The following is a 26039-nucleotide window of genomic DNA, read 5'->3' on the forward strand; positions in this document are numbered from 1 at the left end:
AGCATACATGTAAGCATTCGCTTATCTTTACACGAGTGAGGTGACCCCGTATCTCCCCAGGACCGTTTGGGAGCTGTTGTGGGAGCACTATTTTCCTCATAGTCCCCTTCACACTATTGGAGAGAGACTGCCATTTATTGCAATATATCCTAATATTGTTGCATTATCCTTCTGTTTTTTCCACATTGAAAAATCTTGGGAGAGAACTACTGGAAATTACGTGGACTCATACCTATTTTGTTGGGACAGTACTATCAGCGCAAAGTGAGACTATTCCTTTTGTATTTTTCTGTCTATCTAGTGTGGTCCGGTGACCAACATTATAGTCTCCTGCAGCTTTAAGTCGTACAGCGCCAAAGGTGGAATTTTTTGCTTTTGTATATCTTGTATTTTCACCGTTTATTTCACTTAGGCAGCAGTATGTTCCAACATAGAGTTAATAGAAACAGACTGATCAAGGATGCTTTTTCGTTCAGTGACGATAACCACCATGTAGATCTAGAGGATGCCACTCTATCGGGACTTATGAATAAATTAGAGAATGTCCTCTTAAAAGAGAACAAGACGTGGTGGGAGATCGTTAGTCTTGAAAAATATGTAGCCGCAAATATTATACCTAAAGGCCTCAGGATTGACAAAAAAGGATCCTTTGATACTGGTTCTACAATGTTTAAGACCAAGTGGGAAGAAATTGTAAATAATTGCTCATTCGCACTCATAGACCTAATTCTTGTCGAACGAAGGACAGAATTAAAGGAATTGGAAAAACAAATACATGAGTATGAAAAACTAGTGGGTCCTTTTGTGGACATGGAGGATTATAAACAATTAGAGATGAGAACAGTGGAAAAAATCAAAAAGAATGAGAGAGATCTCATGCTTAAAAAATCAAAAAAATTTAGGAGAGATCATCCAGAAGTACAAACTAGGATATGTGAAGATAAGGCTAAACTAATTGGCACCCCACGAGTTGTTATTAACAAAAGAAATTACCCTAGGAACAAACAATTTAAACAGCACAACGCTGAAAAAGAATCTCCACCACTTTCAAGTTCTTATAAACCCCCTCCAGATAAATATCAAGGCTCAAAATACTATTATAAAAATAGAGATGAAAGAGATAATTTCCACCGTGCGGAACCTTTTCTGAACCAACGGTCCCGTTGGCGGAGAGAACCGCATGATGGGAATAGATCATTTAATAGTTATGTTCCTCCTCATAACAGACAAAGAAATCGCAATTTTGAAGTAAGAACAGATTCCCCTAATGAAAAATGGAGAAAAGCTCCGAGACCTGTATTTGAGACATATAACAGATTCGTGAGCCTCAATGAACAAAGAGAGGATGGTTATAATACGCCTCTAACCCGTAAGCCTTTTTTTAGAGAGAGGACGATTCAGAAAAAGGGACAATTAAACCTTGATAAAATGAGTAATCAACAAATAGAAAGAACAGTTTTAGAAAAAACAAAAACTAAGACCCGCTCACATAGACCGAAACGAGGCAAGAGAGGGGGAAGCAACAAAAACAATAAAAAGAAAAAGAAACAAAGAACGTTTTCTTATAATAATAGTCTCTTCGAAACTGAGGAAGAAAAAGGTGTTAAAATCTTCAACCTCAGCTCGTATGTCTTAAATGAGATTGAGAAAAAGTTTTTGCAAAAGGGCATGAAATTTTGCCCAACAAATGACATAAATCATTTTGATTTATACGTTGATCTACAGAAATTTGTGCGAAAATTGGCTATTAAAAGATTTTTCGACGATACTAATGACAACGATAATGAAATTATCTCAGAACCCTTCAAGAAAAAATCAGTATTCAATCCCACACACAGCAGAGGGTGTTGTGTGGAAACATTTCAGAAGAGTGTCTTGGAGGATCTGAACAGAATTAAAATGCTGCCCCCTAACCGCACTAATAATTTGACCAAGAGTGAACGTGAATCACTCTTATCCTTACAAAAAAATAAGGACATTATAATTAAGCCTGCAGACAAGGGGGGCAGCATTGTAATCATGGATCTGGCTTCCTATAAAGAAGAGGCCCTCCATCAACTCAATGATGGAGTCACATATAAGAAACTTAAAAGTGATCCATCTAATAGTATCTTCAAAGTGTACCAAGATTTTGTTGTGAAATGGTTTGAAGAAGGAACGTTTAACAAAAATGTAAAAGAATTTTTGATTAATGAGAATTTTTCAGCTCCAGTTCTATATCTTCTACCGAAGATTCACAAAAATGCTGAAAAGCCACCAGGGAGGCCGATTGTGGTGGCCACCAATTCCATCACGGCAAATCTTTCAGCATATATAGATCATCAACTGCAACCTTTTGTAACGGTAGAAAGATCACACCTACGAGATACGAAAGATATCTTAAATCGCCTTACAGAAGTACAATGGGGTGACAATTTCTTTTTGGTGACAGCGGATGTCTCATCCCTTTATACTATTATTTTACACCATTTGGGTATAGAGGCTATCAAAAAAACCCTGCTCACCAGTAATATGGATGCCAACATGAGAGGTTTTATTGTAGAGGGAATTTCCTTCATTTTAGAAAATAATTATTTTAATTTTGATGGCTCTTTTTACAAACAGCTAGTCGGTACTGCCATGGGCACCAGGTTCGCGCCCAGCTATGCTAATCTGTTCATGTCAAGATGGGAGGAGTCCCACGTATGGACGGGGCATGGCTGGAGTGCGGACCTGGTGCATTGGTGGCGGTATATCGACGACATTTTATTTATTTGGCGGGGTAGTGAGGAAGATCTTAAAAAGTTTTGCACATATCTCAACAATAATGAGGCAAATATTGTACTAAGTTTTGATATTAGCCAAAGTACAGTTCATTTTTTGGATCTACAAATAGAGATTATTGATGGTAATATAGAAACTTGCACTTTCAACAAGCCGACAGACTGCAACACGTATATTCCCAAAACCAGTAATCACCTGAACACCTGGCTTAATAATGTCCCTAAAGGACAGTTTACTCATCTAAGACGAAATTGTTCTTCAAAGAGGAAATATACAGAACAAGCCAAAAAAATGGTAAATAAATTTGCCGTCAAAGGGTATGGTATAAAAAATTTGGAGAGTGTGGCCGATCAGATTGGTGATGTTGACAGAAATCTCCTTTTAGCAAACAAAGCTCCTGACTCAGAAAGAAAGAAGGAGAACTATACTATAGCCTTTAATACAAGGTATCATAAAAGGCATAAACAAGTAGAAGGAGTTTTCAGGAAGTACTGGAATATTCTCCTGAGAGATGAGATTCTCAAAAAAACATTACCAACAAAACCAATATTTATTTACAAAAGAGCACCAACTATAAAAGATCGGTTAGTTACTAGTGCCTTACATATGGACGGTAAAAGATTCCTACCCAGAAACAAAGGCTTTTACCGTTGCGGCGATTGCAGGATGTGCAAATCATGTAAAGCTTCACTTACCAAATTCACTAAAGTAGAGATTAATGGTATTGGGGTGGAAATCAAGGATTTCATTACTTGCCACACCAGGTATGTAATCTATGCCATAATATGCACCTGTAATCTCGCTTATATTGGTAAGACCAAACGTCAAGTCAAAGTAAGGTGGGCAGAACATGTACGCAACATTCTGAATGGTAATGTGAGTCACCCTTTCTCTATGCATTTCAAAGAAAAACATCAATGTAAAACTGAGGGAATAAAAATGTTCTGTGCCATATCCTGGGTTCGTGACAATTGGAGAACTAGGAATAGGGATATACGTTTAGCTCAAACAGAAATGAGATATATTTTTGATCTAAACACCCTTGCACCCACAGGTTTAAACGTGGATTTTGAGTTGAGATGGTTTTTGTAAAATTTGTTTCAGTTCATCATGTATGATAATTTTTTTCAGTTCATCATTTATGTACTTGTTTTGTTATTATGTAATTTTATATATATATATTTTTTTTAATATATTTTTATATCATTTTTCATGTTATTATATGTACTTTATATTATAATTATGGTATATAACTAGTGGGTACCTGGATGTTTGGGTTTATTACATCAATTACATGTTAACAACTGGCATTCTAGCCTGATATAATGAAGAAGGGCAAATTATCCCTTAACAAAAATGGCCACCGATATAAGAATATCACACTGGGATACTAATCCTTCTTTCATTATGATAAAGGAGTAAAAGACCGTTCCTAACGGAACGGGGATACTCCGGAACATCACACATGTCATAATGGCTTTATATTTGCATATCAGTAGATGTCCGTTTTTCCGTTTATGGAGTAAGGGCACCATTACCCACAATAAAGATGGCCGCCGCCGCACTAACGTCCAGCGTGCCAGACAGGGGAATTCAATCACACGCACACACTAGCCACATATGGAGGAAGTGATGCGCCCCTGCACTTCCGGTTTGCCGGTTTTTAAGCCCTGACAACAGAGAGCAGTGCTCTGCCGGATTCCCTGTCACACGTGGAGGGAGCGGTGCAAACAGTCCCCCACACTTATGCTGACCAGAGAACTCGCTGCTGGTAAGCCCATATTATGCTATGATTATACCTTTATATATGGTTGTTTGATTATATGACCATTATTGGGATTTAGAATATGTTGTTTATATATATTTTTCTATAGACACGCTTCTTGATAAAGGCACCGCAGTGTGCCGAAACGCGTTGAATATATTAAGTGTCTTTTAATCCTGTTCGGTGATTTTGGAGTACTTTTCGTTCAGTATCATTTGCATCATATATACCCGGGTTCCAACAAGTATGGTACATTGGCTGTATGAATTGTGATCCTACACCGTTTTATATTGAATAAATACCGTTTTTATTGGAATGATATGGTGAGACTTCGCATCTGTTGAAAGAAACCTTTATATGAGTCACCTGCATGATCACATGTAAGCATACATGTAAGCATTCGCTTATCTTTACACGAGTGAGGTGACCCCGTATCTCCCCAGGACCGTTTGGGAGCTGTTGTGGTAGCACTATTTTCCTCATAGTCCCCTTCACACTATTGGAGAGAGACTGCCATTTATTGCAATATATCCTAATATTGTTGCATTATCCTTCTGTTTTTTCCACATTGAAAAATCTTGGGAGAGAACTACTGGAAATTACGTGGACTCATACCTATTTTGTTGGGACAGTACTATCAGCGCAAAGTGAGACTATTCCTTTTGTATTTTTCAGTCTTTCTCACCAGTATATCATCTCTTCTAAACATAAAATATAAGTTAATTGTATACCAATAACAGTTCAGACATCAGTTTAGGAGGAAGTTGAACTTTTTAGTGATAAGAGTATACAAAGACATAGATGGACATAAAGAAAACAACTGTCTTGTTTCTCCGAAGAAATCGGTAGTACATGTGCTTCATATAATACCATAATATATAAATTACATACATAAAACATAGAGAGTAAATTGCTAGGCATTATTAAAAACCGATAGAACATGAGTCTTTGTTTCATCATTTAGAGTATCTATAAATGGGGTCCATTTTTGAGGAAACTTTTCAGTTCCATTGGGTAAATCCGTCCTGGCGTATTTCCTATAAAAATACAGAATTTGTGTAAGTTTTTGCTGGAGTTTTGCCAACTGAGGAGCCGCCCTTTTTGTCCAGAAAGTCAAAATACATTTCTTAGCAACAGCAAGCATTATTATAAGTAATGAATTAGCATTTCCTTTAATCTTATCCATTGTCTAAAATCTAAACAAAAAGGCCCATAAGCGCCAAGGGCCCTATAGTAAATCTTACATGAAATTTTTCATTAAAAAATTCAAAACTTCCCACCAAAATCTCCTGATCATATAACAGGACCACATACAGTGTGCAAAGTCTGCTTTTTCTGCCCTGTATTTAGGGCATTTCCCTGACTCTTCCTGTACCATATATTTGCGTCTGTGTGGAGTTATATATGCTCTATGAACAGTGCGTAAATAGACCTCCTGTAGATACACTGATTTTAAGGCTTTTAATGACACAATGGGGGAAATTTACTAAGAAAAATTTGTGGGAAAAAAATCGTATTTTCATACGAAAATACGTTGTTGTTTTTTTGGGGCGTATACGTATTTTTGCCATTTACTATGCCAAAAATAAGAATTTTCGTATACATATTGATGGGACATTACAAATACGAATGATTACACCATCGATCGAATACGACAGGAATCACCATTCAAAAGAATGGTGGTTCCTGATTTACTAAGTGGCTGTATTGAAAATACAGCCGCTAATTAGCGTAAAATGCCTACGAATGGTGTGCCAAATACGGCTGGAAAATACACTTTATTTTACTGTCATATTTGGCAGAAGCCTGCATGGATCATAGAGGCAAAAAGAGAAAAGAATTGCACTGTGGATGCACACCAAAGAAAGACAAAATATTCTAAAACTTAGCTTTTATTTATCATTCAAAACTAAAAAGAAGCGAGACCAGCTTCCTGTGCAGATTGTTTATATATATATCATGGGTCTTCAACCTGTGGCCCTCCAGATGTTGTGGAACTACATGTCCCAGCATGCCCTGACAGTTTTGGCATGCTCTTATAGGAAAAAATGTGGCAATGCATGTTGGAACATGTGGATTCACAACATCTGGAGGGCCACAGGTTGAAGACCCATGATATATATGATCTCACAGGGTGATCTCCTTCTGGGGTTTGTGAAATATTCATAGAATTAAAAAGACTTTAGACATACCAACATGCAACATACATATGTGACGTGCGTTTAGCACAAAAAGAGAGAAAAAGTGATTTTATAGGGATAAAAAGTTTTTTTTGTGGCTCTGAGGAAGTTTAGTTTGTGAAACACGTGTCAGCCTTAAGCTGGCTACAAATGTTGCTAAATCATATTGAAATGTTTAATTAATGAAACAATGTTGCTGTGAGTTGTATCTGTAGTTCCTGAAGCCCTAGAAAAGGGAAAATCAGTGGAAAGGTGTTGCAAGATACTGTATGTAATACTAGATAAGGAAGTCAGTGTGTGATATCTAAAATCTGTCAGAATTCATACAGACAGACATCATCTATTAACACCGCCTAGGCTGACCTAAATTAGCAATATTCTAAAACGCTAATTATAAAAAAATCTATCCATATTGATCTAAAATAAGGAAGTCAGCGTGTGATGTACAAAACCTGTCTGAAACTTACACAGACAGGTATTATTTATGAATATCGCCTAAGCTGACCCAAATCAGCAGTGTTCCAAACGCTGATTATAAAAGACCTGTCTGAATTTTACACAGTCAGGCACTCTCTACCGACACCATCCAATCTGACTTAATGGGGGAAATTTACTAATATGAAAAACCTAGTTTTTCGTATTAGTATTTCCCCTACGACTGCATACGACTGTTTCAGTCGTATGCAAAGTCGTGTTCCGGAGGGGAAATTACAAAGCAGTCATATACGACTGCTTTGTAACCCTCCGATGGTGTAACCATTCGTATTAGAGGCACATATATACGGCCGCTAATACGAATTCGTACAGGCAGTCTGCACGGATCAGTCAGATCCGTGCAGGCTGCAGAGTGTAAAAAAAATAGAAAAATAAATACATTTAAAAAAAAACAGCGTGGGGTCCCCCCCACAGCTGTAACCAGCACCAGGCTGAAAGAGCCGTGGCCGGTAATTAAAAAGCAGGGAACCCGACAAATAGGGGTTCCCCGATTTTTAACAACCAGCCCCAGGCTCCAGGTCCGGGGCTGGTTCCCAAAATACGGGGGACAAAATGAGTAGGGGTCCCCCATATTTTAAGAACCAGCCCCAGGCACAACCAGCCAGCAGGGTAATGTCACAGCCGGGGGACACTTATTATATAAGGTCCCGCGGCCAAAACATTAACCCTACCGACCAGTCAGCCTGGCCAGGGGCCCTGGGGGAGTGGGGACCCCCCAATAAAGGGGTACCCCCCTCCAGGACTTACCTGACCAGGCTGAAGCCTGGTGCTGTCCCCGATGCCCCTGGGCGGTGGGCATCGGGCTGATTCTGGTGTAAAAAATAGAAGAATAAACTATTGTTTTAAACTGTAGAACTATGACTCCCAGCAAGCCTCCCCTGCAAGCTGGGACTTGGTGAACCACAAGTCCCAGCCTGCGGGGCATTAAATGGCCCGCTGTGTCTTGTAGTTCCACAGTAAAAAAAATAGTTAAATAAAAACACACTGACACCTGTAAAATAAAAGTTTAATACATACATTACACACATACTGATACTTACCTATCTTGATCCCATAGGTAGGTCCCAGAGTCTTGATCCGGTGCCTTGTCCTGGTTCCGGATCCATGTCGCCATTCTTCTTCATGTCGATCTTCATGTCGGCGTCGCCGTCAGGTCCGGGTCCGAAGAAATCCATGGTGGAAGTGTGGAAGGAAATCCAACTCACCCAGGTCCTCCATGGAAGTTCTTCTGGCTTGGTCCAGGCATTCTTCCTTCTTCTTCCATCTTCTTGCTTCTTCTTTAAGCTGCCGGGCGACTCCAGCAAACTCCCCATCTGTCATAGCTGCAGAGATGTTTCCTCCTCGGCGTCTGGACTAAGAATGAATTCTAGCCAATCAGGAGCCGACTTTACTGGCTCCTGATTGGCCACTAGGCGGCTCCTGATTGTGGCTAGAATTCATTCTTAGTCCAGACGCCGAGGAGGAAACATCTCTGCAGCTCTGACAGATGGGGAGTTTGCTGGAGTCGCCCGGCAGCTTAAAGAAAAAGCAAGAAGATGGAAGAAGATGCAAGAAGCCCTGGACCAAGCCAGAAGAACTTCCATGGAGGACCTGGGTGAGTTGAATTTCCTTCCACAGGTCCACCATGGATTTCTTCGGACCCGGACCTGACGGCGACGCCGACGGCGACGCCGACATGAAGATCGACATGAAGAAGAATGGCGACATGGATCCGGAACCAGGACAAGGCACCGGATCAAGACTCTGGGACCTACCTACGGGATCAAGATAGGTAAGTATCAGTATGTGTGTAATGTATGTATTAAACTTTTATTTTACAGGTGTCAGTGTGTTTTTATTTAACTATTTTTTTTACTGTGGAACTACAAGACCCAGCAGGCCATTTAATGCCCCGCAGGCTGGGACTTGTGGTTCACCAAGTCCCAGCTTGCAGGGGAGGCTTGCTGGGACTCATAGTTCTACAGTTTAAAACAATAGCTTATTCTTCTATTTTTTACACTAGAATCAGCCCGATGCCCACCGCCCAGGGGCATCGGGGACAGTACCAGGCTTCAGCCTGGTCAGGTAAGCCCTGGAGGGGGGGGGACCCCTTTATTGGGGGGGTCCCCACTCCCCCAGGACCCCTGGCCAGGCTGACTGGCCAGAGGGCTGAATGCTTTGGCCGGGGGGACTTGTATAAAAAGTCTCCCCCCGGCTGTGGCATTACCCTGCTGGCTGGTTTGGCCTGGGACTGGTTCTTAAAATACGGGGGACCCCTAGTCATTTTGTCCCCCGTATTTTGGGAACCAGCCCCGGACCTGGAGCCTGGGGCTGGTTGTTAAAAATCGGGGAACCCCTATTTGTCGGGTTCCCTGATTTTTAATTACCAGCCCAGGCTCTTTCAGCCTGGTGCTGGTTATGGCTGTGGGGGGGACGTTTTTTTTTTTATTTTATTTTTTTTACACTGAAGCCTGCACGGATCTGACTGATCCGTGCAGGCTAAAGCCAAATACGACAGGGAAAGCAAGGTTTATTTTCCTGTCGTATTTGCGTGGGTGTTTTACACCAATTAGCAGCCGTATTATCAATACGGCTGCTTAGTACATCAGGAACCACCATTCTTTTGAATGGTGATTCCTGTCGTATTCTATCGATTGTGTAGACATTCGTATTTGTTAATACAAATACGAATGTCCCATCTTTAGGAATACGAATTGTTGTATTTTCGGGATTGTAAATCCCGAAAATACAAATGTGTAAAAAATAGGTGTATTTCTGCCTACAAATACACCTATTTTTTACGAATCCATTTTAGTAAATGTCCCCCAATATATCAGTACTACCTTAATGCTGACGTTAGAGACAGAATGCCAGAATGTCAAGTTACAGGAATTTCTAAAACCTGCTAATAAAGATTCTTGTCATTTAACTTCAGCCAGAAACCTATCAGTACCTGATATCATTGAATGTTAAAAATCCACCGTTATATATTAACCCTGTTTTGGCTGACCAGATATAAGCGAAATCTCAAACGCTTAAAAGTGTAAAAATTTAAATATCAGAGCCAGCCAAAACAACTAAAGGGCTAAACGGAACATTGGATAAAGACCATTAAATATATATCCAGAGGGGAATTATAACCCTCAGAACACTATAATGGATATAAGCACACAATAAGGAGTTATCCTAAATAGAGTGCACTGTTTCAAATATAACATCTATTAGATGGTAATAACCACCTAAGACATAAAGGAATAAAGGGACACGAGGAAACCAGTAATTGTTTATTGAGCATTCCATATCCCCAGTCAGAGGCGTAGCTAAGGTGGAGCCGGCGGAGCTTGTGCTCCGGGCGGCAGCACCTCGCATTGGCGCACACAGGGGATTTCAATTAATGTTGTGGCTGCCTGCAGCCACAAGAAAGCCCCATTATCCCTTAAAACCCAGCGCAGCCGCAGCCAGTCAGTGTTATACTAGACACTGAGCTAGCGCTGGCTGTCATTGCAGCTTACTCACAGTGGAAGTTATCCAAGCTCAGCCCGGCTACTGCCTTTACACAGCTCTCAGCGCTTCCGCGTCAGGTGGCTTCTTTAGCAAACCACCTGATGCGGAGCAGTGACAGGCAGTAGCCGGGCTGAGCTTACTGACTTCCCCTGTTGAGCTGAGATGAAATCCAGCGCTATCTCACTGTCTATAACACTGGCTGTGGATGCTCTCCAGACATGGATTAGGGGGGAGCCCAGGGGGTACTCACCCCAAGCCCTCCTTCCTCTAACCCCCCCCAGAGACGGAGACAGGCTGGGGAGACCTCTGAGGCACATATACACTGCGAGAGAACAGCTGACTGCTGCTCCTCTCTGCAGTGAGTTCATTTCCGGGTGACACAGCAGGGAGAGAGCTACTGAGACCTCATCCTGTCCTCATCATCTGCTGGTGGTATGTGCTTTGTGTATGCTTATTTGTAAGCTATGTATGTATGTATGTATGTATGTATGCTGTGTGTATCATATATGTGTGCTGTGTATGTATGTATGTATGTATGATGTGTGTTATGTATGCATCATGCTGTGTGTCTTGTGTGTATGTCTGGTGTGTTGTGTATGTGTGTGTATATGTCTTATGCATGTACTGTATGTATGTATGTATGTATTTATTTGTTGTGTGTGTGTGTGTGTGTGTATATATGTATCTATGTATGCTGTGTGTTGGGTATGTATAACTAAATTATGTTGTGCACCTGATAATATTAAAAAGTGACTTATGCAAAAAACAATGACCCTTTAATGTTTAGAATTTAATATGATCTTGGATCTAGGCTGTGGGGAGAGGAGGTTCAGGCACTTAAGAGGGGCTATGGATTAGACAGTGGGGCATTAGGGTTAAGCACTAGCAGTTAGGGAGGGATAGCTTGCAGGGGGGAGGGTTAAGGTACGTACACACGGGGTCGATTCTTGTGCAAAATCACGGGAAATATGGTCGCTGAGCGACCATATTGCCCGCAATGGGAGTGTGCACCGGCGATATATCGCCGGGTGCGCGCTCCCGTTTTTGCCCCTGTGGTGATCGCTGGTCGCAGGAACATGCTCCTGCGACCAGCTGATTACCACTGCCGGGCTCCCCCCCGGCAGTTTCTTTTTCATCAGCGACCATCTCTGGTTGCTGATGTAAAGGAGAAACTGAGCGATATATCTCCCCGTGTGTACACAGCATTAGGGTTAGGCTGCTTACATACATATGGAAACTCCCCTATAAAATTCCTGCATTTGCCCCTGGGCGCTGGCACCACGCATGAAAATATGGAAGGGGGGGGGGGGGCGCCGTGACATGAGCTTGCTCCGGGTGCTATAGCTTCATGCTACACCACTGTCCCCAGTGTCGGATTATACCGAATGCAAGGTGACCTATATGTGGGGCAAAATACAAAGTGTACAACCAGACGGCAATAAAGTACACATAGCCACATAATAGGTAAAATACCATCTAGAAGATATTAGGTGCTGACTTACAGAAGAACATTATAGGCTCTTTGGAAGTGGGAATTAAAACCCCCAGAGAAGGATATTGACAACATTCCCTTCTCTGAATTAGGAATTAAATCCCAAAAGAACGTTATCAGAACCAACTCACAGCATCCTTTGTAGCCAGTTTTAGGGGAACTTTTTATCCCTATAAAATCACTTTTTCTCTCTTTTTGTGCTAAACGCACGTCACATATGTATGTTGCATGTTGGTATGTCTAAAGTCTTTTTAATTCTATGAATATTTCACAAACCCCAGAAGGAGATCACCCTGTGAGATCATATATATAAACAATCTGCACAGGAAGCTGGTCTCGCTTCTTTTTAGTTTTGAATGATAAATAAAAGCTAAGTTTTAGAATATTTTGTCTTTCTTTGGTGTGCATCCACAGTGCAATTTTTTTCTCTTTTTGCCTCTATGTACATTATATTGCCTGGATAGCACCCGTCGCCAGAAACCCTCAAATAAGGCGCTCCACCAATCCCCCCAAAATAAAAAGATTTCTTGGGGTACCTGTCTATAGTAACAAAACGTGTGCGGACCCAAAACATCCCCTTTCCCCCACCCCTTCCAAAAACTCAGCCTGCATGGATCAGTCAGATCCGTGCAGGCTTCAGTGTGTAAAAAAAATAGAAAAATAAATAAATAAATGGCATGGGGTCTCCCCCCACAGCCATAACCAGCACCAGGCTGAAAGAGCCGGGCCGGTAATAAAAGATAAGGGAACCCGGCAAATAGGGGTTCCCCGATTTTTTTTTTTTAAAACCAGCCCCAGGCTTCATGGCCGGGGCTGGTTCCCAAAATATGGGGGACAAAATTACTAGGGGTCCCCCGTATTTTAAGAACCAGCCCCAGGCCAAACCAGCCAGCAGGGTAATGTCACAGTCGGGGGACACTTATTATATAAGTTCCCATGGCCAAAACATCACCCTACTGACCAGTCAGCCTGGCCAGGGGCCCTGGGGGAGTGGAGACCCCCCCAATATAGGGATCCCCCCTCCAGGATTTACCTAACCAGGCTGAACCTGGTGCTGTCCCCGGTGACCCTGTGCGGTGGTCACCGGGCTGATTTCAGTGTAAAAGAAAGATAAAACTATTGTTTAATACTGTGGAACTATGAGTCCCAGCAAGCCTCCCCCACAAGCTGGGACTTGGAGAACCACAAGTCCCAGCATGTGGGGCATTAAAGGACCCACTGGCACTTGTAGTTCCACAGTATTAAAAATAGTAAACTAAACACACACTGACACATAAGAAAAATAAAGCTTTATTACATCCAAAGCCCACACATACTGATACTTACCTATCTTGAGCCCATAGGTAGGCCTAGCGGGGATGGATTGGGAGGGTTTAGAAAAAAAAACATATTAAAGTGTCATCAGCGATTTTTAGTTCTGCTGAATGGATTTTTATACCATGTATAAGGGGGGAGGTTCTAATTGTGACTGCTAAAGGTTCTATTGCAATTGCAAAGAGCAACGGTGATAGAGGACATCCCTGTCTGGTGCCTTTACCTAGCTGAAAGTATTGTGAAAAAAGGCCATTGCAAGCTATAGCTGATATAGGGGATGTATAAATAGTTCTAATTACTGAAATGAATTGAAGGGGAAATCCAAATTGTTCTAAGGTTTTGAACAAATGAGGCAATAACACTAGATCAAAGGCCTTTTCAGTAACCACCGCAAGCAATATATACGGGGTGCCACGGGAATCTGAAAAGGTATTTGAGTGCTGGATGGCCGGAATATAGCTTCAAGTAATAATTCTGCTATTTGTTCATTCAAATCTGTGGCAATACCATCTTCTCCACGCAATGGGTGTACAGCAGTTTTTTGTCTAGATCCTTTCAGTAAGTATGTCAACAGGGATCCCACCTTATTGCCAAATCTGTAAAATTTCAAATGCACATTGAAAATAGATTTGTCTCCTTGAATACGAAGATATTCCTCATAGTGCATTTTTGCAGATTGGTAAATTTGCCTGGTTTCCTGAGCCGCATTTTGTTTAAAAGCTTGGAAAGCCTCAGTGAGGCATTTTTGAAGATCAAGGTATTTAGATTCCTGCTGCCTTTTAATCCTAGAAACATAGGCTGTAATTTCCCCCCTCATCACAGCCTTATGTTCAGTAGAGTGTTTACACATGTGGCTCCTCCCTGAGAAAGAGGGGAATCCCATTGATGTCAGACAATGGGACTCCCAAAAGCCAATCAGGGCTGAGCTCCGGTGGAGCTCTATACCTGATTGGCTGATCGCGTCTCCATGTTATGAAGTTAACATGGGTTCCTATGGGTCGTTCCCACCACAGACACCCCCATGTTAAGAGTTTTACATGGGCACCTATGATGAGAATCGGCAAATCAACATGACCGCAAAATTTATTGGGGTTACCTTTGTGGTTTCCCCCCATTAACTTTGTTTTATGTTTTGAAACCTTGTTTCATGCACAAATAAATCTTTTTATGTATTTCCCCCTCTTTCCTGTGCCCTATGGAACGCCAGATCCATCTGCAACAAACTCCCTGCCATCCATGACCTTTTCATCTCTAGCGCATTCCACCTCCTTGCTATCACTGAGACCTGGCTCTCCACTTCTGATTCTGTCTCTCCAGCTGCTCTCTCCCATGGTGGCCTCTCTTTCTCTCACACCCCCAGGCCTGACGGTCGCCAAGGTTGTGGTGTGGGTTTTCTGCTCTCAGCCTCCTGCACCTACAGTGTCATTCACCCTGAACCCTCTCTCCTCTTCTCCTCCTTTGAGTCTCACTTCATCCATCTGTACTACCCCTACCACCACAGTGTCGCTGCATTCTACCGTCACCCTGGCCCTATCTCCCAATTTCTTGACAACTTTGCCGCCTGGCTTCCAAACTTCCTCTCCTCTGACCTTCCTTCTGTCTTTCTTGGTGACTTTAATATCCCCTTGGATAACCTGGCACATCCAATCTTCTCTCTCTCTGCTCCTCTCTTGGCCTATCTCAGTGGACTACTTCTCCCACCCACATCCAAGGACACTCCCTCAATCTCGTCTTTTCCTGCTCTTGTTCCCTTACTGACTACACTATCTTGGCTTTTCCTCTTTCTGACCATCTCCTCATCTCTTTCTCACTCACTGCTTCCCCCTCTCCCCCCCCCCTCCCAAGCGCATTGTCTCATGGCATAACGTCAACACACTTGATATTGCTGCCTTCTCAGACACTCTGTGTCCTCTTCTCGCCCCAATCGCCACCATGTCATGCCCGAACCTCGCTGCCTCCCTTTAAAACGACACCCTATCTTCAGCATTGGACTCTGCCTGCCCTCCCTCCTCTATCCCCCTTCGATGCTCCAACCCTCTTCCGTGGCACTCGCCTATCACCCGATTCCTTAAAAAGTGCTCTCGCACTGCTGAGCGTTTCTGGAAGAAATCACACTCCCTTGCGAATTATCTCCATTTCAAATTCATTCTTTCCTCCTTCAGCTCTGCCCTAGGCTCTAGCCAAGGAATCCTACTTTAAGTCCCTCATCCTTTCCCAATCCTCCAACCCCCGCAGGCTCTTCGCCACCTTCAACTCCTTGCTCTGCCCCCTCCTCCAGCTCTTCCATCCTCCATCGTAGCCGCTGATTTTGCTACCTACTTTTCAACCAAAATCTCCTCTCTCAGGAATGCCATCACTGCTGCCATGACCTCAACCTCTCCACTCCCCTCAACATCTCCACTCCCCTCCTCCCCCCCTGTCCTCATTTTACCCTACCACTGCCGCTGAAGTCCATTCTATCCTTCAATCTGCTTCTCCCTCCACCTGCCCACTCGATCCTATCCCCTCCAACATTATCCATCGTCTCAGTCAGTCGGTCTGCTCTCACCTGGCTCACCTCTTTAATCTTTCCCTATCCTCTGGGATCTTCCCCTCCTCCTTCAAACACGCTCTTGTCTCCCCAATTCTCAAGAAATCAACTCTGGACCCCAACTCTCTGTCCAACTACAGGCCCATCTCCCTCCTCCCTTTTTTCCTCCAAGCTCCTAGAACGTCTGGCCTATAATCGTCTCCTAAGCCACCTTACTGCTAACTCCATTCTAGACCCCCTCCAATCCGGATTCCGCCCTTTACATTCCACTGAAACTGCCCTGACCCAAGTAACTAACTATCTACTATCGGCTAAATCCAAAGGCCTCTTCTCTATCCTCATCTAGCTTGATCTGTCGGCTGCCTTTGACACTGTTGACCACCCTCTCCTGCTCAACACCATCCGCTCCTTTGGCATCACTGGCACGGTCTTCTCCTGGTACACCTCATACCTCTCTGATCGCTCCTTCTCTGTCTCCACTCTGAGCTCCTCCTCTCCTACCACCCCACAGCCAGTCGGTGTTCCTCAAGGGTCAGTCCTTGGCCCTCTCCTCTTCTCCCTCTACACCACCTCTCTGGGCAACCTCATCAGCTCCTATGGCTTCCATTACCACCTTTATGCTGATGATACCCTAATCTATCCCCATCACTCCTGTCCAAGGTCTCCGAATGCCTCACGGTCATCTCAGCCTGGATGACCCAACACTTCCTGAAACTAAACATGGCTAAAACTGAACTTCTAATCTTCCATCCCACGAATATCCCCTCTTCCCCAACTATCTCCATCAGCATTGGTGAAACCGATATCACCTCCACCGACCAAACGCGCTGCCTCGGTGTCATCATTAACTCCTCCCTCTCTTTCACCCCCCACATTCATGCTCTCTCACAGTCTTGCCGCTTTCACCTCCGCAACATCTCGCGCATCAGACCATTCCTCTCCACTGACGCGACCAAAATTCTCATTCAATCTCTTGTCATCTCCCGCCTTGACTACTGCAACATCCTTCTCTCTGGGCTACCTCTCGCCCGCCTCACCCCTCTCCAATCCATTCTTAATGCTGCTGCTAGGCTCATCTTCCTCTCCCGCCGCTCCACCTCCGCCACCCCCCTCTATCTCTTCACTGGCTCCCCATTCCTTTCCGGGTTCTCTTTAAACTCCTCACCACCACCTACAAGGCTCTCTCCTCCTCCTCCGCTCCTTATCTCTCTTCACTGATCTCTATCCACAATCCCTCCCCTCTCACGCTGCCCCCCTGCACTGGATCCTCCCACCACCCATCAGGCTTTCTGATTCCCTTACCTCCTTCAAGCGCTCCCTCAAAACCCACTCTTCGGACTGGCCTATCCCTCCTCCTCCTAACCTCTTTTGCTCCTCCTATCCTGCCTACCCTACCCCTCCATCCGTTCCTACTTATCCTATTGTTTTTCGTTCGTCCACCCACCTCCTTTTAGTCTATTAACTCTCATAAGTAGGGCCCTCATTCCTCACGTACTCACCCTACCTCTTTACCTCACCAGTGCTCCTGCCCTGTTCTTCCCTTCCTCTACTTCATCTTCAGTCTCCTCAACAATTTCCACACCTACTTCAGAACTGATGCTGATTTTAGTTCTACCAGCTATACTCTATTTATTCTGTATTTTATCAACACACCCTGTACGTTACCTTGTAATTTGTTTTTTGTTTGCTATGTACGGCGCTGCGAACACTTTGTGGGGCCTTATAAATAAACGTACTACTACTACTACTATTTAATGTGTTTGATGTGTTTATATAACATACTGCATTTTGGGGTCACACATAGGTCCTGTCCTCAAGACACCTCATTTAAATATAAAAATTGTTTGAAATACGGAATAATACATTATACAAAATGCTTCTGGTCCAGAGTATTTTTTTAAATTGATATTCAGCGTGTATGTTTTTTATTTGTAGTTACAAAAGAGAGGGGTCTTTGGGAATATATTGTGTTTTAAGGATTCAGCTAATGGTTCGGAGTAGAGGCGTCGTCACTTCCTTAACCTACCCTGTGACTAGAAAAAGTCAAAGGCCCATGCATTTTGGACTTTCCATTTTGTAATTGTTTGTTCTGTGTTGCAGCCCTCAAATCTCTATGAATGTCTACAATTGTCATTAATTGGAGATAAACCTGACTTTGTCAACCTCCTTCTTGATCATGGAGTGAGTGTCACGGACTTCCTCACTTGGGACATGCTCATAAAATTGTACAATAACACCGACAAGTCAACTGTGATTCACAACAAATTGGAGAGACTTGCTAAAGCTGAGGATTCTAAGGAAACTAAATTAGATCACGTGTCCAAAGTCTTGGAAGAACTTGTGGGAAATTTTACGGCATATCGTCAGCTAAACATGACAAGAGTAAACATCATGGTGAGTGTAACAGGGTGTTAGAAGACAGTGCTCATGTTTTGACACCAGTTGCTATTTGCTTACAGAACAAAATAAGGTTGATTGCATGCTCAAAAGAGAAAAAGATTGAATAAAATCATTGTACAGTATGTACAGCTGTAAATATTTTTCTATCAGTAATTTTCTGTGAGAGGGGGTTAATATGTGAGTTCCTTTGTATTTGTGTGCAGTAATTTTTTATTATAAATTAGAAATATTTGGTGGTGTATTGGAATATTATATAATTACCTGAGTATAAATAAAGGTGTTTTTTTTATTTCCTGCAGCTGTGAGCATCCTCTGTATACTGTAGATCACAGGTTCTCAAACTCTGTTCTCGGGACCCCATGCAATTCATGTTTTCCAGGTTACCCGTGGATTTTTACAGTGCACCTCCCAAATGTGACTTATGTAGGGTCCTGAGAACAGGCTTTGAGGCCCGAGTTTGAGAACCCTTGCTGTAGATAATATGATATTTTTTTCCATATTTCTCAGAATAGTTTTGAGGATTTTTTACTTTGTTTGGTAAAATGTATATACACAGAGGCCCTTATTTTGATCTGATTGCAGTACAAATTTGTTCTCAAAATGGGCAAAACCATGTGCACTGCAGGTGGGGCAGATGTAACATGTATAGAGAGTTAAATTTGTGTGAGTTATTTTGTTTCTATGCAGGGTAAATACTGGCTACATTATTTTTACACTAAAATTTAGATTTCAGTTACAACACACCCCACCCAAATTTAACTATCTCTGGACATGTTACATCTGCCCCACCTGCAGTGCACATGGTTTTGCCCATTTTGAGAACAAATTTGTACTGAGATCATATCTGAATAAGGGACAGATTGCAAGGATCTTGAAGCCTTAGGCTGTTAATTTAATTTCTTAGTTGTTGTTTCTTGGTATTATTTTAGTAATGGGAACTTACTGTATTATGTAACTTGTTCAGATAAATGAGAAGATGGAACACCCTATACGTGACCTTCTATTATGGTGCATTGTCCAGTATCGGGAAGAACTTGCAGACATTTTCTGGAAAATGGTACTTAGATCTCCATTTACTTTGCCCACTATGACTAATGAACATACTGTACTTTATTACACCCACATTAGAATTCATCTCATGACTCCCTCTTTTGGTACCTACCTCTTTCTCTTCTTACAAATATAGGTCCATATTTAATAAATCCCATTTTATAGTAACTGGATACACCCTATACAAGAATAATTATTTTATACATAGAATTGAATTAAAAACAATAAAACTAAGAAATATGACAAATATAGTAAACTAGGTGATTCATTGCGCCCTACGGAGCGCTCTTCACACCATCGTGAGGGGCTGGGCCCCCTTAATCTGTGAACGCATTTATTGTGTGGTTGAGTGTTGGGTACAAAGGGGCTATGGGTGGGGGAAGGTGTTTAGGGGTTCGTGTGGGTGGGGTGGCGGGTGCGAGGATAATGTGGGTGGTGTAAGTGAGGTATATAGCACTATTATGTATTGGACGCCACTGTGCTCTGCTTCCCCTCCATGCACTTATGGCCGAGCAGGGAGCGGCGTCGACTGTCACTTGCTTCTGGCCACTTAGACATGGTCACAGGCAGCATGCCGCTCATGATAGGTCCTGGCTCTAGGCCCTCTTATGGGCGGATAGCTGGGGATAGACGGAGCCGAGAAATGGCGGGGGATGCTGCTAGGTGAAGCGTGGTGGAAAGTGGGGATACAGCTGGGGGATCAAGGGGGGGAGCTGGGGATACACCTTCTCTCGCTCATTACAGCTATTGATAGGCTACCCAATCTGTCACTCTATGACTCAGTAGTGCTCGAATATATATTTATATAAATAAGTAGTGCTAAGGTATATATATATATATATATATATATATATCAGTAGTACTAGGGTATATTACAGGCAGCAGAAGAGGCGGCACAGAGCAGGGGGAGGCTGCACTGCTCAGTATATGAGCATCACTTGGGATAATGCACACCCCTCTTCATAGCTGCTGCTGCTGCATAGCAGGGGACAGTGCTGCTGCTGAGCTTCTTCTCTCACATGCACAGTCCATAGGCAAGCTGCATCCGGCCAATCAGAGGCCAGTCTTTAATGCCAGGAGTTGTAGTCTCTAGCAGCATGGTGGTGGGGAATGGAATGATTTGTAGTACCGAACTACACTGATCCCAGCAGCTGGCTGTCCCTCACCTGTGTCAGCTCCTCTCCTCCAACACGTTCCCTGTTATTCTCTGTTTGATTATCACATGGGCAGTGTTACTGTAGATACAGCAGTGTGTGTGTGATCATCACATGGGTATCTCCTTTGGCGACATCATTTGCATTTACCCCACCTTCATTTGCAGAGGCCACACCCCTTTTTAACTGTGAGGGTCCCGCTTCATACACTGAAGAAGTTGGGAGGTATGTGGCTGTGCCGGAGCCTCCCCATCACTGCATAATGTTTGCGGATGTGGGGATGTGTGCACATGATGGGGAACTTTTTCAGTTCCCTGCAGCAGTTGAGCTATAGTGTTTGTGAGGACTGGAGTCTGTGACTGTGTGTATAACTCCGCCCATGACTCCGCCCAGCGTTATACACACAGTCACAGACTGACCGTTCTGGCTAAATATATAAGAGATAATTGCTCCAGCTTTGATGGTGATCATCTGATTGGTGCAGTAAATTGTACTGTGTTTCTTACAGACACAGGGATCTATACCTGCATCCCTACTTTGCACCAATGTCCTAAATGCCCTGGCTAAAGAGGAGGAGGACAGTAAGAACTGCAATAAATTGAAAGCAATGACTGATCAATATGAGAAGCATGCTGTGGGTAAGATAAATACTATATCCCAATATTGAAACAATAATATAAATGGTTAATCTAAATAACTTCCCATCTATGTATTTTTTAATATAATTGACTAAACTTCCCATCTATGTATTTTTCTTTATTTCCTGAATATTCTTGTTTTGAGGCATTTTTGTATCTTTGGTTAGGAATTCTTTCAGAATGTTATTCTGATAATAAGGGAAAAACGGAAAAACTCCTGACACTTGAGTCTGAAAAATGGGGAAAGGCCACTACCCTAGAGCTTGCTGATGAGTCCAAAGCAATGGCCTTCATGTCTCATTTAGGAGTTCAGGTTGGTATCCTTATTTCTGTATCTTATTTTCAAAATGCCTGTCCCATTGAAAACATCAGGCAATAAGGAAGGAAGATGTGTCCCACTTGTCCCAAGCACTGTGGTTCTGTATGTAAGTGAAAAAACTTAAATCCCATACCCCCACCGGTTATTATGGAAAGGGGCAACACTTTACTTAGAGTAATTGAGCATTAAACATAGCATTATTGATTGGGTCAGTTATTGATTGGTTACACTATGGAAACAGCTGAATTAGAGGGGATAGATTTCGGAGAGGGTGAAGGAGCTGTAATTTCACGGTTTCCTCCATCCTGACACCTATAGACTTGGGGCATTTTTTTTTTTTTTTAAAGATATGAGTCCACCCTTTCAATTAGTTTGTCCTGATGATCATGAGACATTAACCTTCTATAATGGACAAAATCTAAAAAGAAATCCAGGGATGAGGGGATATTTTCCATATCATGGTTTTCATTACATCAGGGTCACAGAATTTTGGATAATGGATTATTCTGTATTTCAGAATATTTTTATATTTCAATGATGTATTTTGTAGTATCTTGCATTTATGCTGTACAAACACATCAAAAACATGAAGTACACACAAATATATTTTATTTGTGCATAAAAAAAGGTTTCAAAACATGAAACAAAGTTTGTGTACTATCTCATGTACTGAATTTGAATGCCAAGCAATCATTGTCATGCACATATTTAGTGCCAGTTACATATCATGTCCCCAGTAGTGCCAGTTACATATCATGTCCCCAGTAGTGCCAGTTACATATCATGTCCCCAGTAGTGCCAGTTACATATCATGTCCCCAGTAGTGCCAGTTACATATCATGTCCCCAGTAGTGCCAGTTACATATCATGTCCTCAGTAGTGCCGTTACATACAGTATCATGTCCTCAGTAGTGCCATTACATATCATGTCCCCAGGAGTGCCAGGTACATATCATGTCCCCAGTAGTGCCAGTTACATATCATGTCCCCAGTAGTGCCAGTTACATATCATGTCCCCAGTAGTGCCAGTTACATATCATGTCCTCAGTAGTGCCGTTACATACAGTATCATGTCCTCAGTAGTGCCATTACATATCATGTCCTCAGTAGTGCCGTTACATATCATGTCCTCAGTAGTGCTGTTACATATCATGTCCTCAGTAGTGCTGTTACATATCATGTCCTCAGTAGTGTTGTTACATATCATGTCCTCAGTAGTGCTGTTACATATCATGTCCTCAGTAGTGCTGTTACATATCATGTCCTCAGTAGTGCTGTTACATATCATGTCCTCAGTAGTGATGTTACATATCATGTCCTCAGTAGTGTTGTTACATATCATGTCCTCAGTAGTGCTGTTACATATCATGTCCTCAGTAGTGTTGTTACATATCATGTCCTCAGTAGTGCTGTTACATATCATGTCCTCAGTAGTGCTGTTACATATCATGTCCTCAGTAGTGCTGTTACATATGTCCTCAGTAGTGATGTTACATATCATGTCCTCAGTAGTGTTGTTACATATCATGTCCTCAGTAGTGCTGTTACAAATGTCCCCAGTAAGTTTTTAGCAAAAAAAATGATTTTTCATTTTCTGGAATGTATGGTTTTCGGAATAATTTGGATAAAGGCTATTCGGAAAAGGGATACTCAACCTGTAGCTATTTTGAACAAAATGTCAAAAGACAATATCACTTACTCAACAGAAAACATTATATTTTTATCCCTGAAAACATTATATCACTTTTATTTTATTTTACTTTTATCCTGCTCTACTCTGCTTCTGTATGGGGTAAACATTTCACTAATCTCAGAGTTCAGGTAGAGACGATTTAAGAGAGGATGGGGCCTGTATGCTAACTTCATGCAGGCTTCCACCTCTCTGGTGGCACACTGAGTGCAGTAGACTTTGATCAGAAGTCTTCTGCTCATGGACAGGTTTCCAGGAACATGGTGTATTCTCTACTGCATGTATGCAAATACTCAGGGAAATGGTTGGCAATCTATTGTACCAGTGATTTCTGCTGCCCTCCAGTGCCATCAGAAGTGGAATCCATAAATCACGGAGAGGTAAGTATAATTATAAGGGTATAGGGTATGCTGTTTGGGTAGACGTGCACTGCATGGTCCATGGTCTTACCAGAAAGAGAAACAAACCTACTGAACCTCAAAAGGACCTCCTGTATCTGAAAAAGAAGTCGCAGCCTTCCACTGAAGTAGCTCTTGACTTTAACTCTCACACTTACACTATCCAGTACACAGCACCACTTTCGGTAAACAGTTTAATACTGCTGCTCTGCATTAATGTTCTTAAGCGGCAGGAGCCACTCTGGACTGTGAAGGGTATATTGGAGTAGGCTGTAACCTACAGTAATTATATATATATTTTTTGTAAATATATACAGTACATATCATTGCTGAATATTTTTTGATGTGTTATCTTCACTGTTGCATATTTTTTGATTAACTCTACTGCTTTTGTGGAAATTATACTGCTGCTGGTTATTTTATGAAGCCTAAAGTACTTCTGCTGGATTGTAGCTTCCTCAAGTAAAGTACCTGTCACTGACTGGGCTTGTGGATCCACCATGGGTGACTGATCAGGTACTGGTGGGTTGACTGGCGTAAATGTAGCTGGGTGAATGTATTGCCTAGTAGAAGTAGTAGTAGTTTGTTTATTTATAAGGTGCCACAAGTGTACATAGCAAACCAAAAACAAATTACAAGGTAACGTACAGGGTGTGTTGATAAAATACAGCATAAATAGGGGTATAGTTGGTAGAACTAAAATCAGCAGTTCTGAAGTAGGTGAAGGAAGGGAAGAACAGGGCAGGAGCACTGGCGAGGTAAAGAGGTAGGGTAAGTACGTGAGGAAGGAGGGCCCTACTCATAAGAGTTAACAGACTAAATGGAGGTAAGCAGATGCACGAAAAACAATAGGAATGGATGGGAACGGATGGAGGGGTAGGGTAGGCAGGATAGGAGGAGCGAAAGAGGTTAGGAGGAGGAGGGATAGGCTAGTCAGAAGAAGTGGGTTTTGAGGAAGTGCTTGAAGGAGGTAAGGGAATCAGAAAGCCTGATGGGTGGTGGGAAGTTGTTCCAGTGCAGGGGGGCAGCGCGAGAGAAGTCTTGGACACGGGAGTGGGAGGAGGTGATTAGTTGAGAGGTCAGATGGCGGTCGGCAGTGGAGCGAAGAGGACGGGAGGGAGTGTGGATAGAGATCAGTGAAGAGAGGAAAGGAGCAGTGGAGGAGGAGAGAGCCTTGTAGGTGGTGGTGAGGAGTTTAAAGAGAACTCGGAAAGGAATGGGGAGCCAGTGAAGAGATAAACAAAGGGGGAGGCGGAGGTAGAGTGGCGGGAGAGGAAGATGAGCCTAGCAGCGGCATTAAGAATGGATTGGAGAGGGGCGAGGCGGGCGAGAGTTGCAGTATTCAAGGCGGGAGATGACAAGAGAGTGAATGAGAATTTTGATCGTGTCAGTGGAGAGGAATGGTCAGATGCGCAAGATGTTGCATAGGTGAAAGCGGCAAGACTGTGAGAGAGCATGAATGTGGGGGGTGAAAGAGAGGGCGGAGTCAATGATGACACTGAGGCAGCGCATTTGGACGGTGGAGGTGATCTCGGTTTCACCAATGCTGGTGGAGATAGTGGGAGAAGAGGGGATGTTCGGGGGATGGAAGATTAGAAGTTCAGTTTTAGCCATGTTTAGTTTCAGGAAGCTTTGGGTCATCCAGGCTAAGATGGCCGTGAGGCATTCGGAGACCTTGGACAGGAGTGATGGGGATAGGTTGGGGGAGGAGAGATAGATTAGGGTATCATCAGTATAAAGGTGGTAATGGAAGCCTTAGGAGCAGATGAGGGTGCCCAGAGATGTTTTGTAGAGGGAGAAGAGGAGAGGGCCATGGACTGACCCTTGGGGAACACCGACTGGCTGCGGGGTAGTAGGAGAGGTGGAGCTCGGAGTGGAGACAGAGAAGGATCGGTCAGAGAGTTATGAGGTGAACCAGGAGCGGAGGGTGTTGAACAGGAGAGGGTGGTCAACAGTGTCAAAGGCAGCCGACAGATCAAGTTGGATTTTGCCAATAGTAGATCGTTAGTGACTTTGGTCAGGAAAGTTTCAGTGGAATGTAAAGGGCGGAACACGGATTGGAGGGGGTCTAGAATGGAGTTAGCAGTAAGGTGGCTTAGGAGACGATTATAGGCCAGAAGTTCTAGGAGCTTGGAGGCAAAAGGGAGGAGGGAGATGGGCCTGTAGTTGGACAGAGAGTTGAGGTACAGATTTGTTTTTGAGAATTGGGGAGACAAGAGCATGTTTGAAGGAGGAGGGGAAGATCCCAGAGGATATGGAAAGATTAAAAAGGTGAGCCAGGTGAGGGGGTAATGTAGTGCTCTGGTCTAGAGCCAAAAATACAACTGAATTAGATAATCAGTTAAGGGATAGAACCTGTTACAGGAGG

At 42.9% G+C, this 26039-nt stretch overlaps 1 protein-coding gene across 1 annotated transcript in view; it reads left to right on the top strand.

Annotated features, from left to right (window-relative positions):
• LOC146009715 (transient receptor potential cation channel subfamily M member 2-like) overlaps positions 1-26039 on the top strand; it is a 178130-nt gene that overhangs the window by 65863 nt on the left and 86228 nt on the right. The window contains exons 11-14 of the mRNA XM_083150173.1: positions 18123-18416; positions 19387-19479; positions 21135-21264; positions 21432-21577. Of these exons, the coding sequence (XP_083006299.1) occupies positions 18123-18416; positions 19387-19479; positions 21135-21264; positions 21432-21577 (663 nt within the window). The remainder of the gene's footprint in view (positions 1-18122; positions 18417-19386; positions 19480-21134; positions 21265-21431; positions 21578-26039) is intronic.

The sequence above is a fragment of the Crinia signifera genome, chromosome 6 (assembly GCF_055691185.1).
Source record: "Crinia signifera chromosome 6, ASM5569118v1, whole genome shotgun sequence".
In the NCBI taxonomy this organism is placed as follows: Eukaryota; Metazoa; Chordata; class Amphibia; order Anura; family Myobatrachidae; genus Crinia; species Crinia signifera.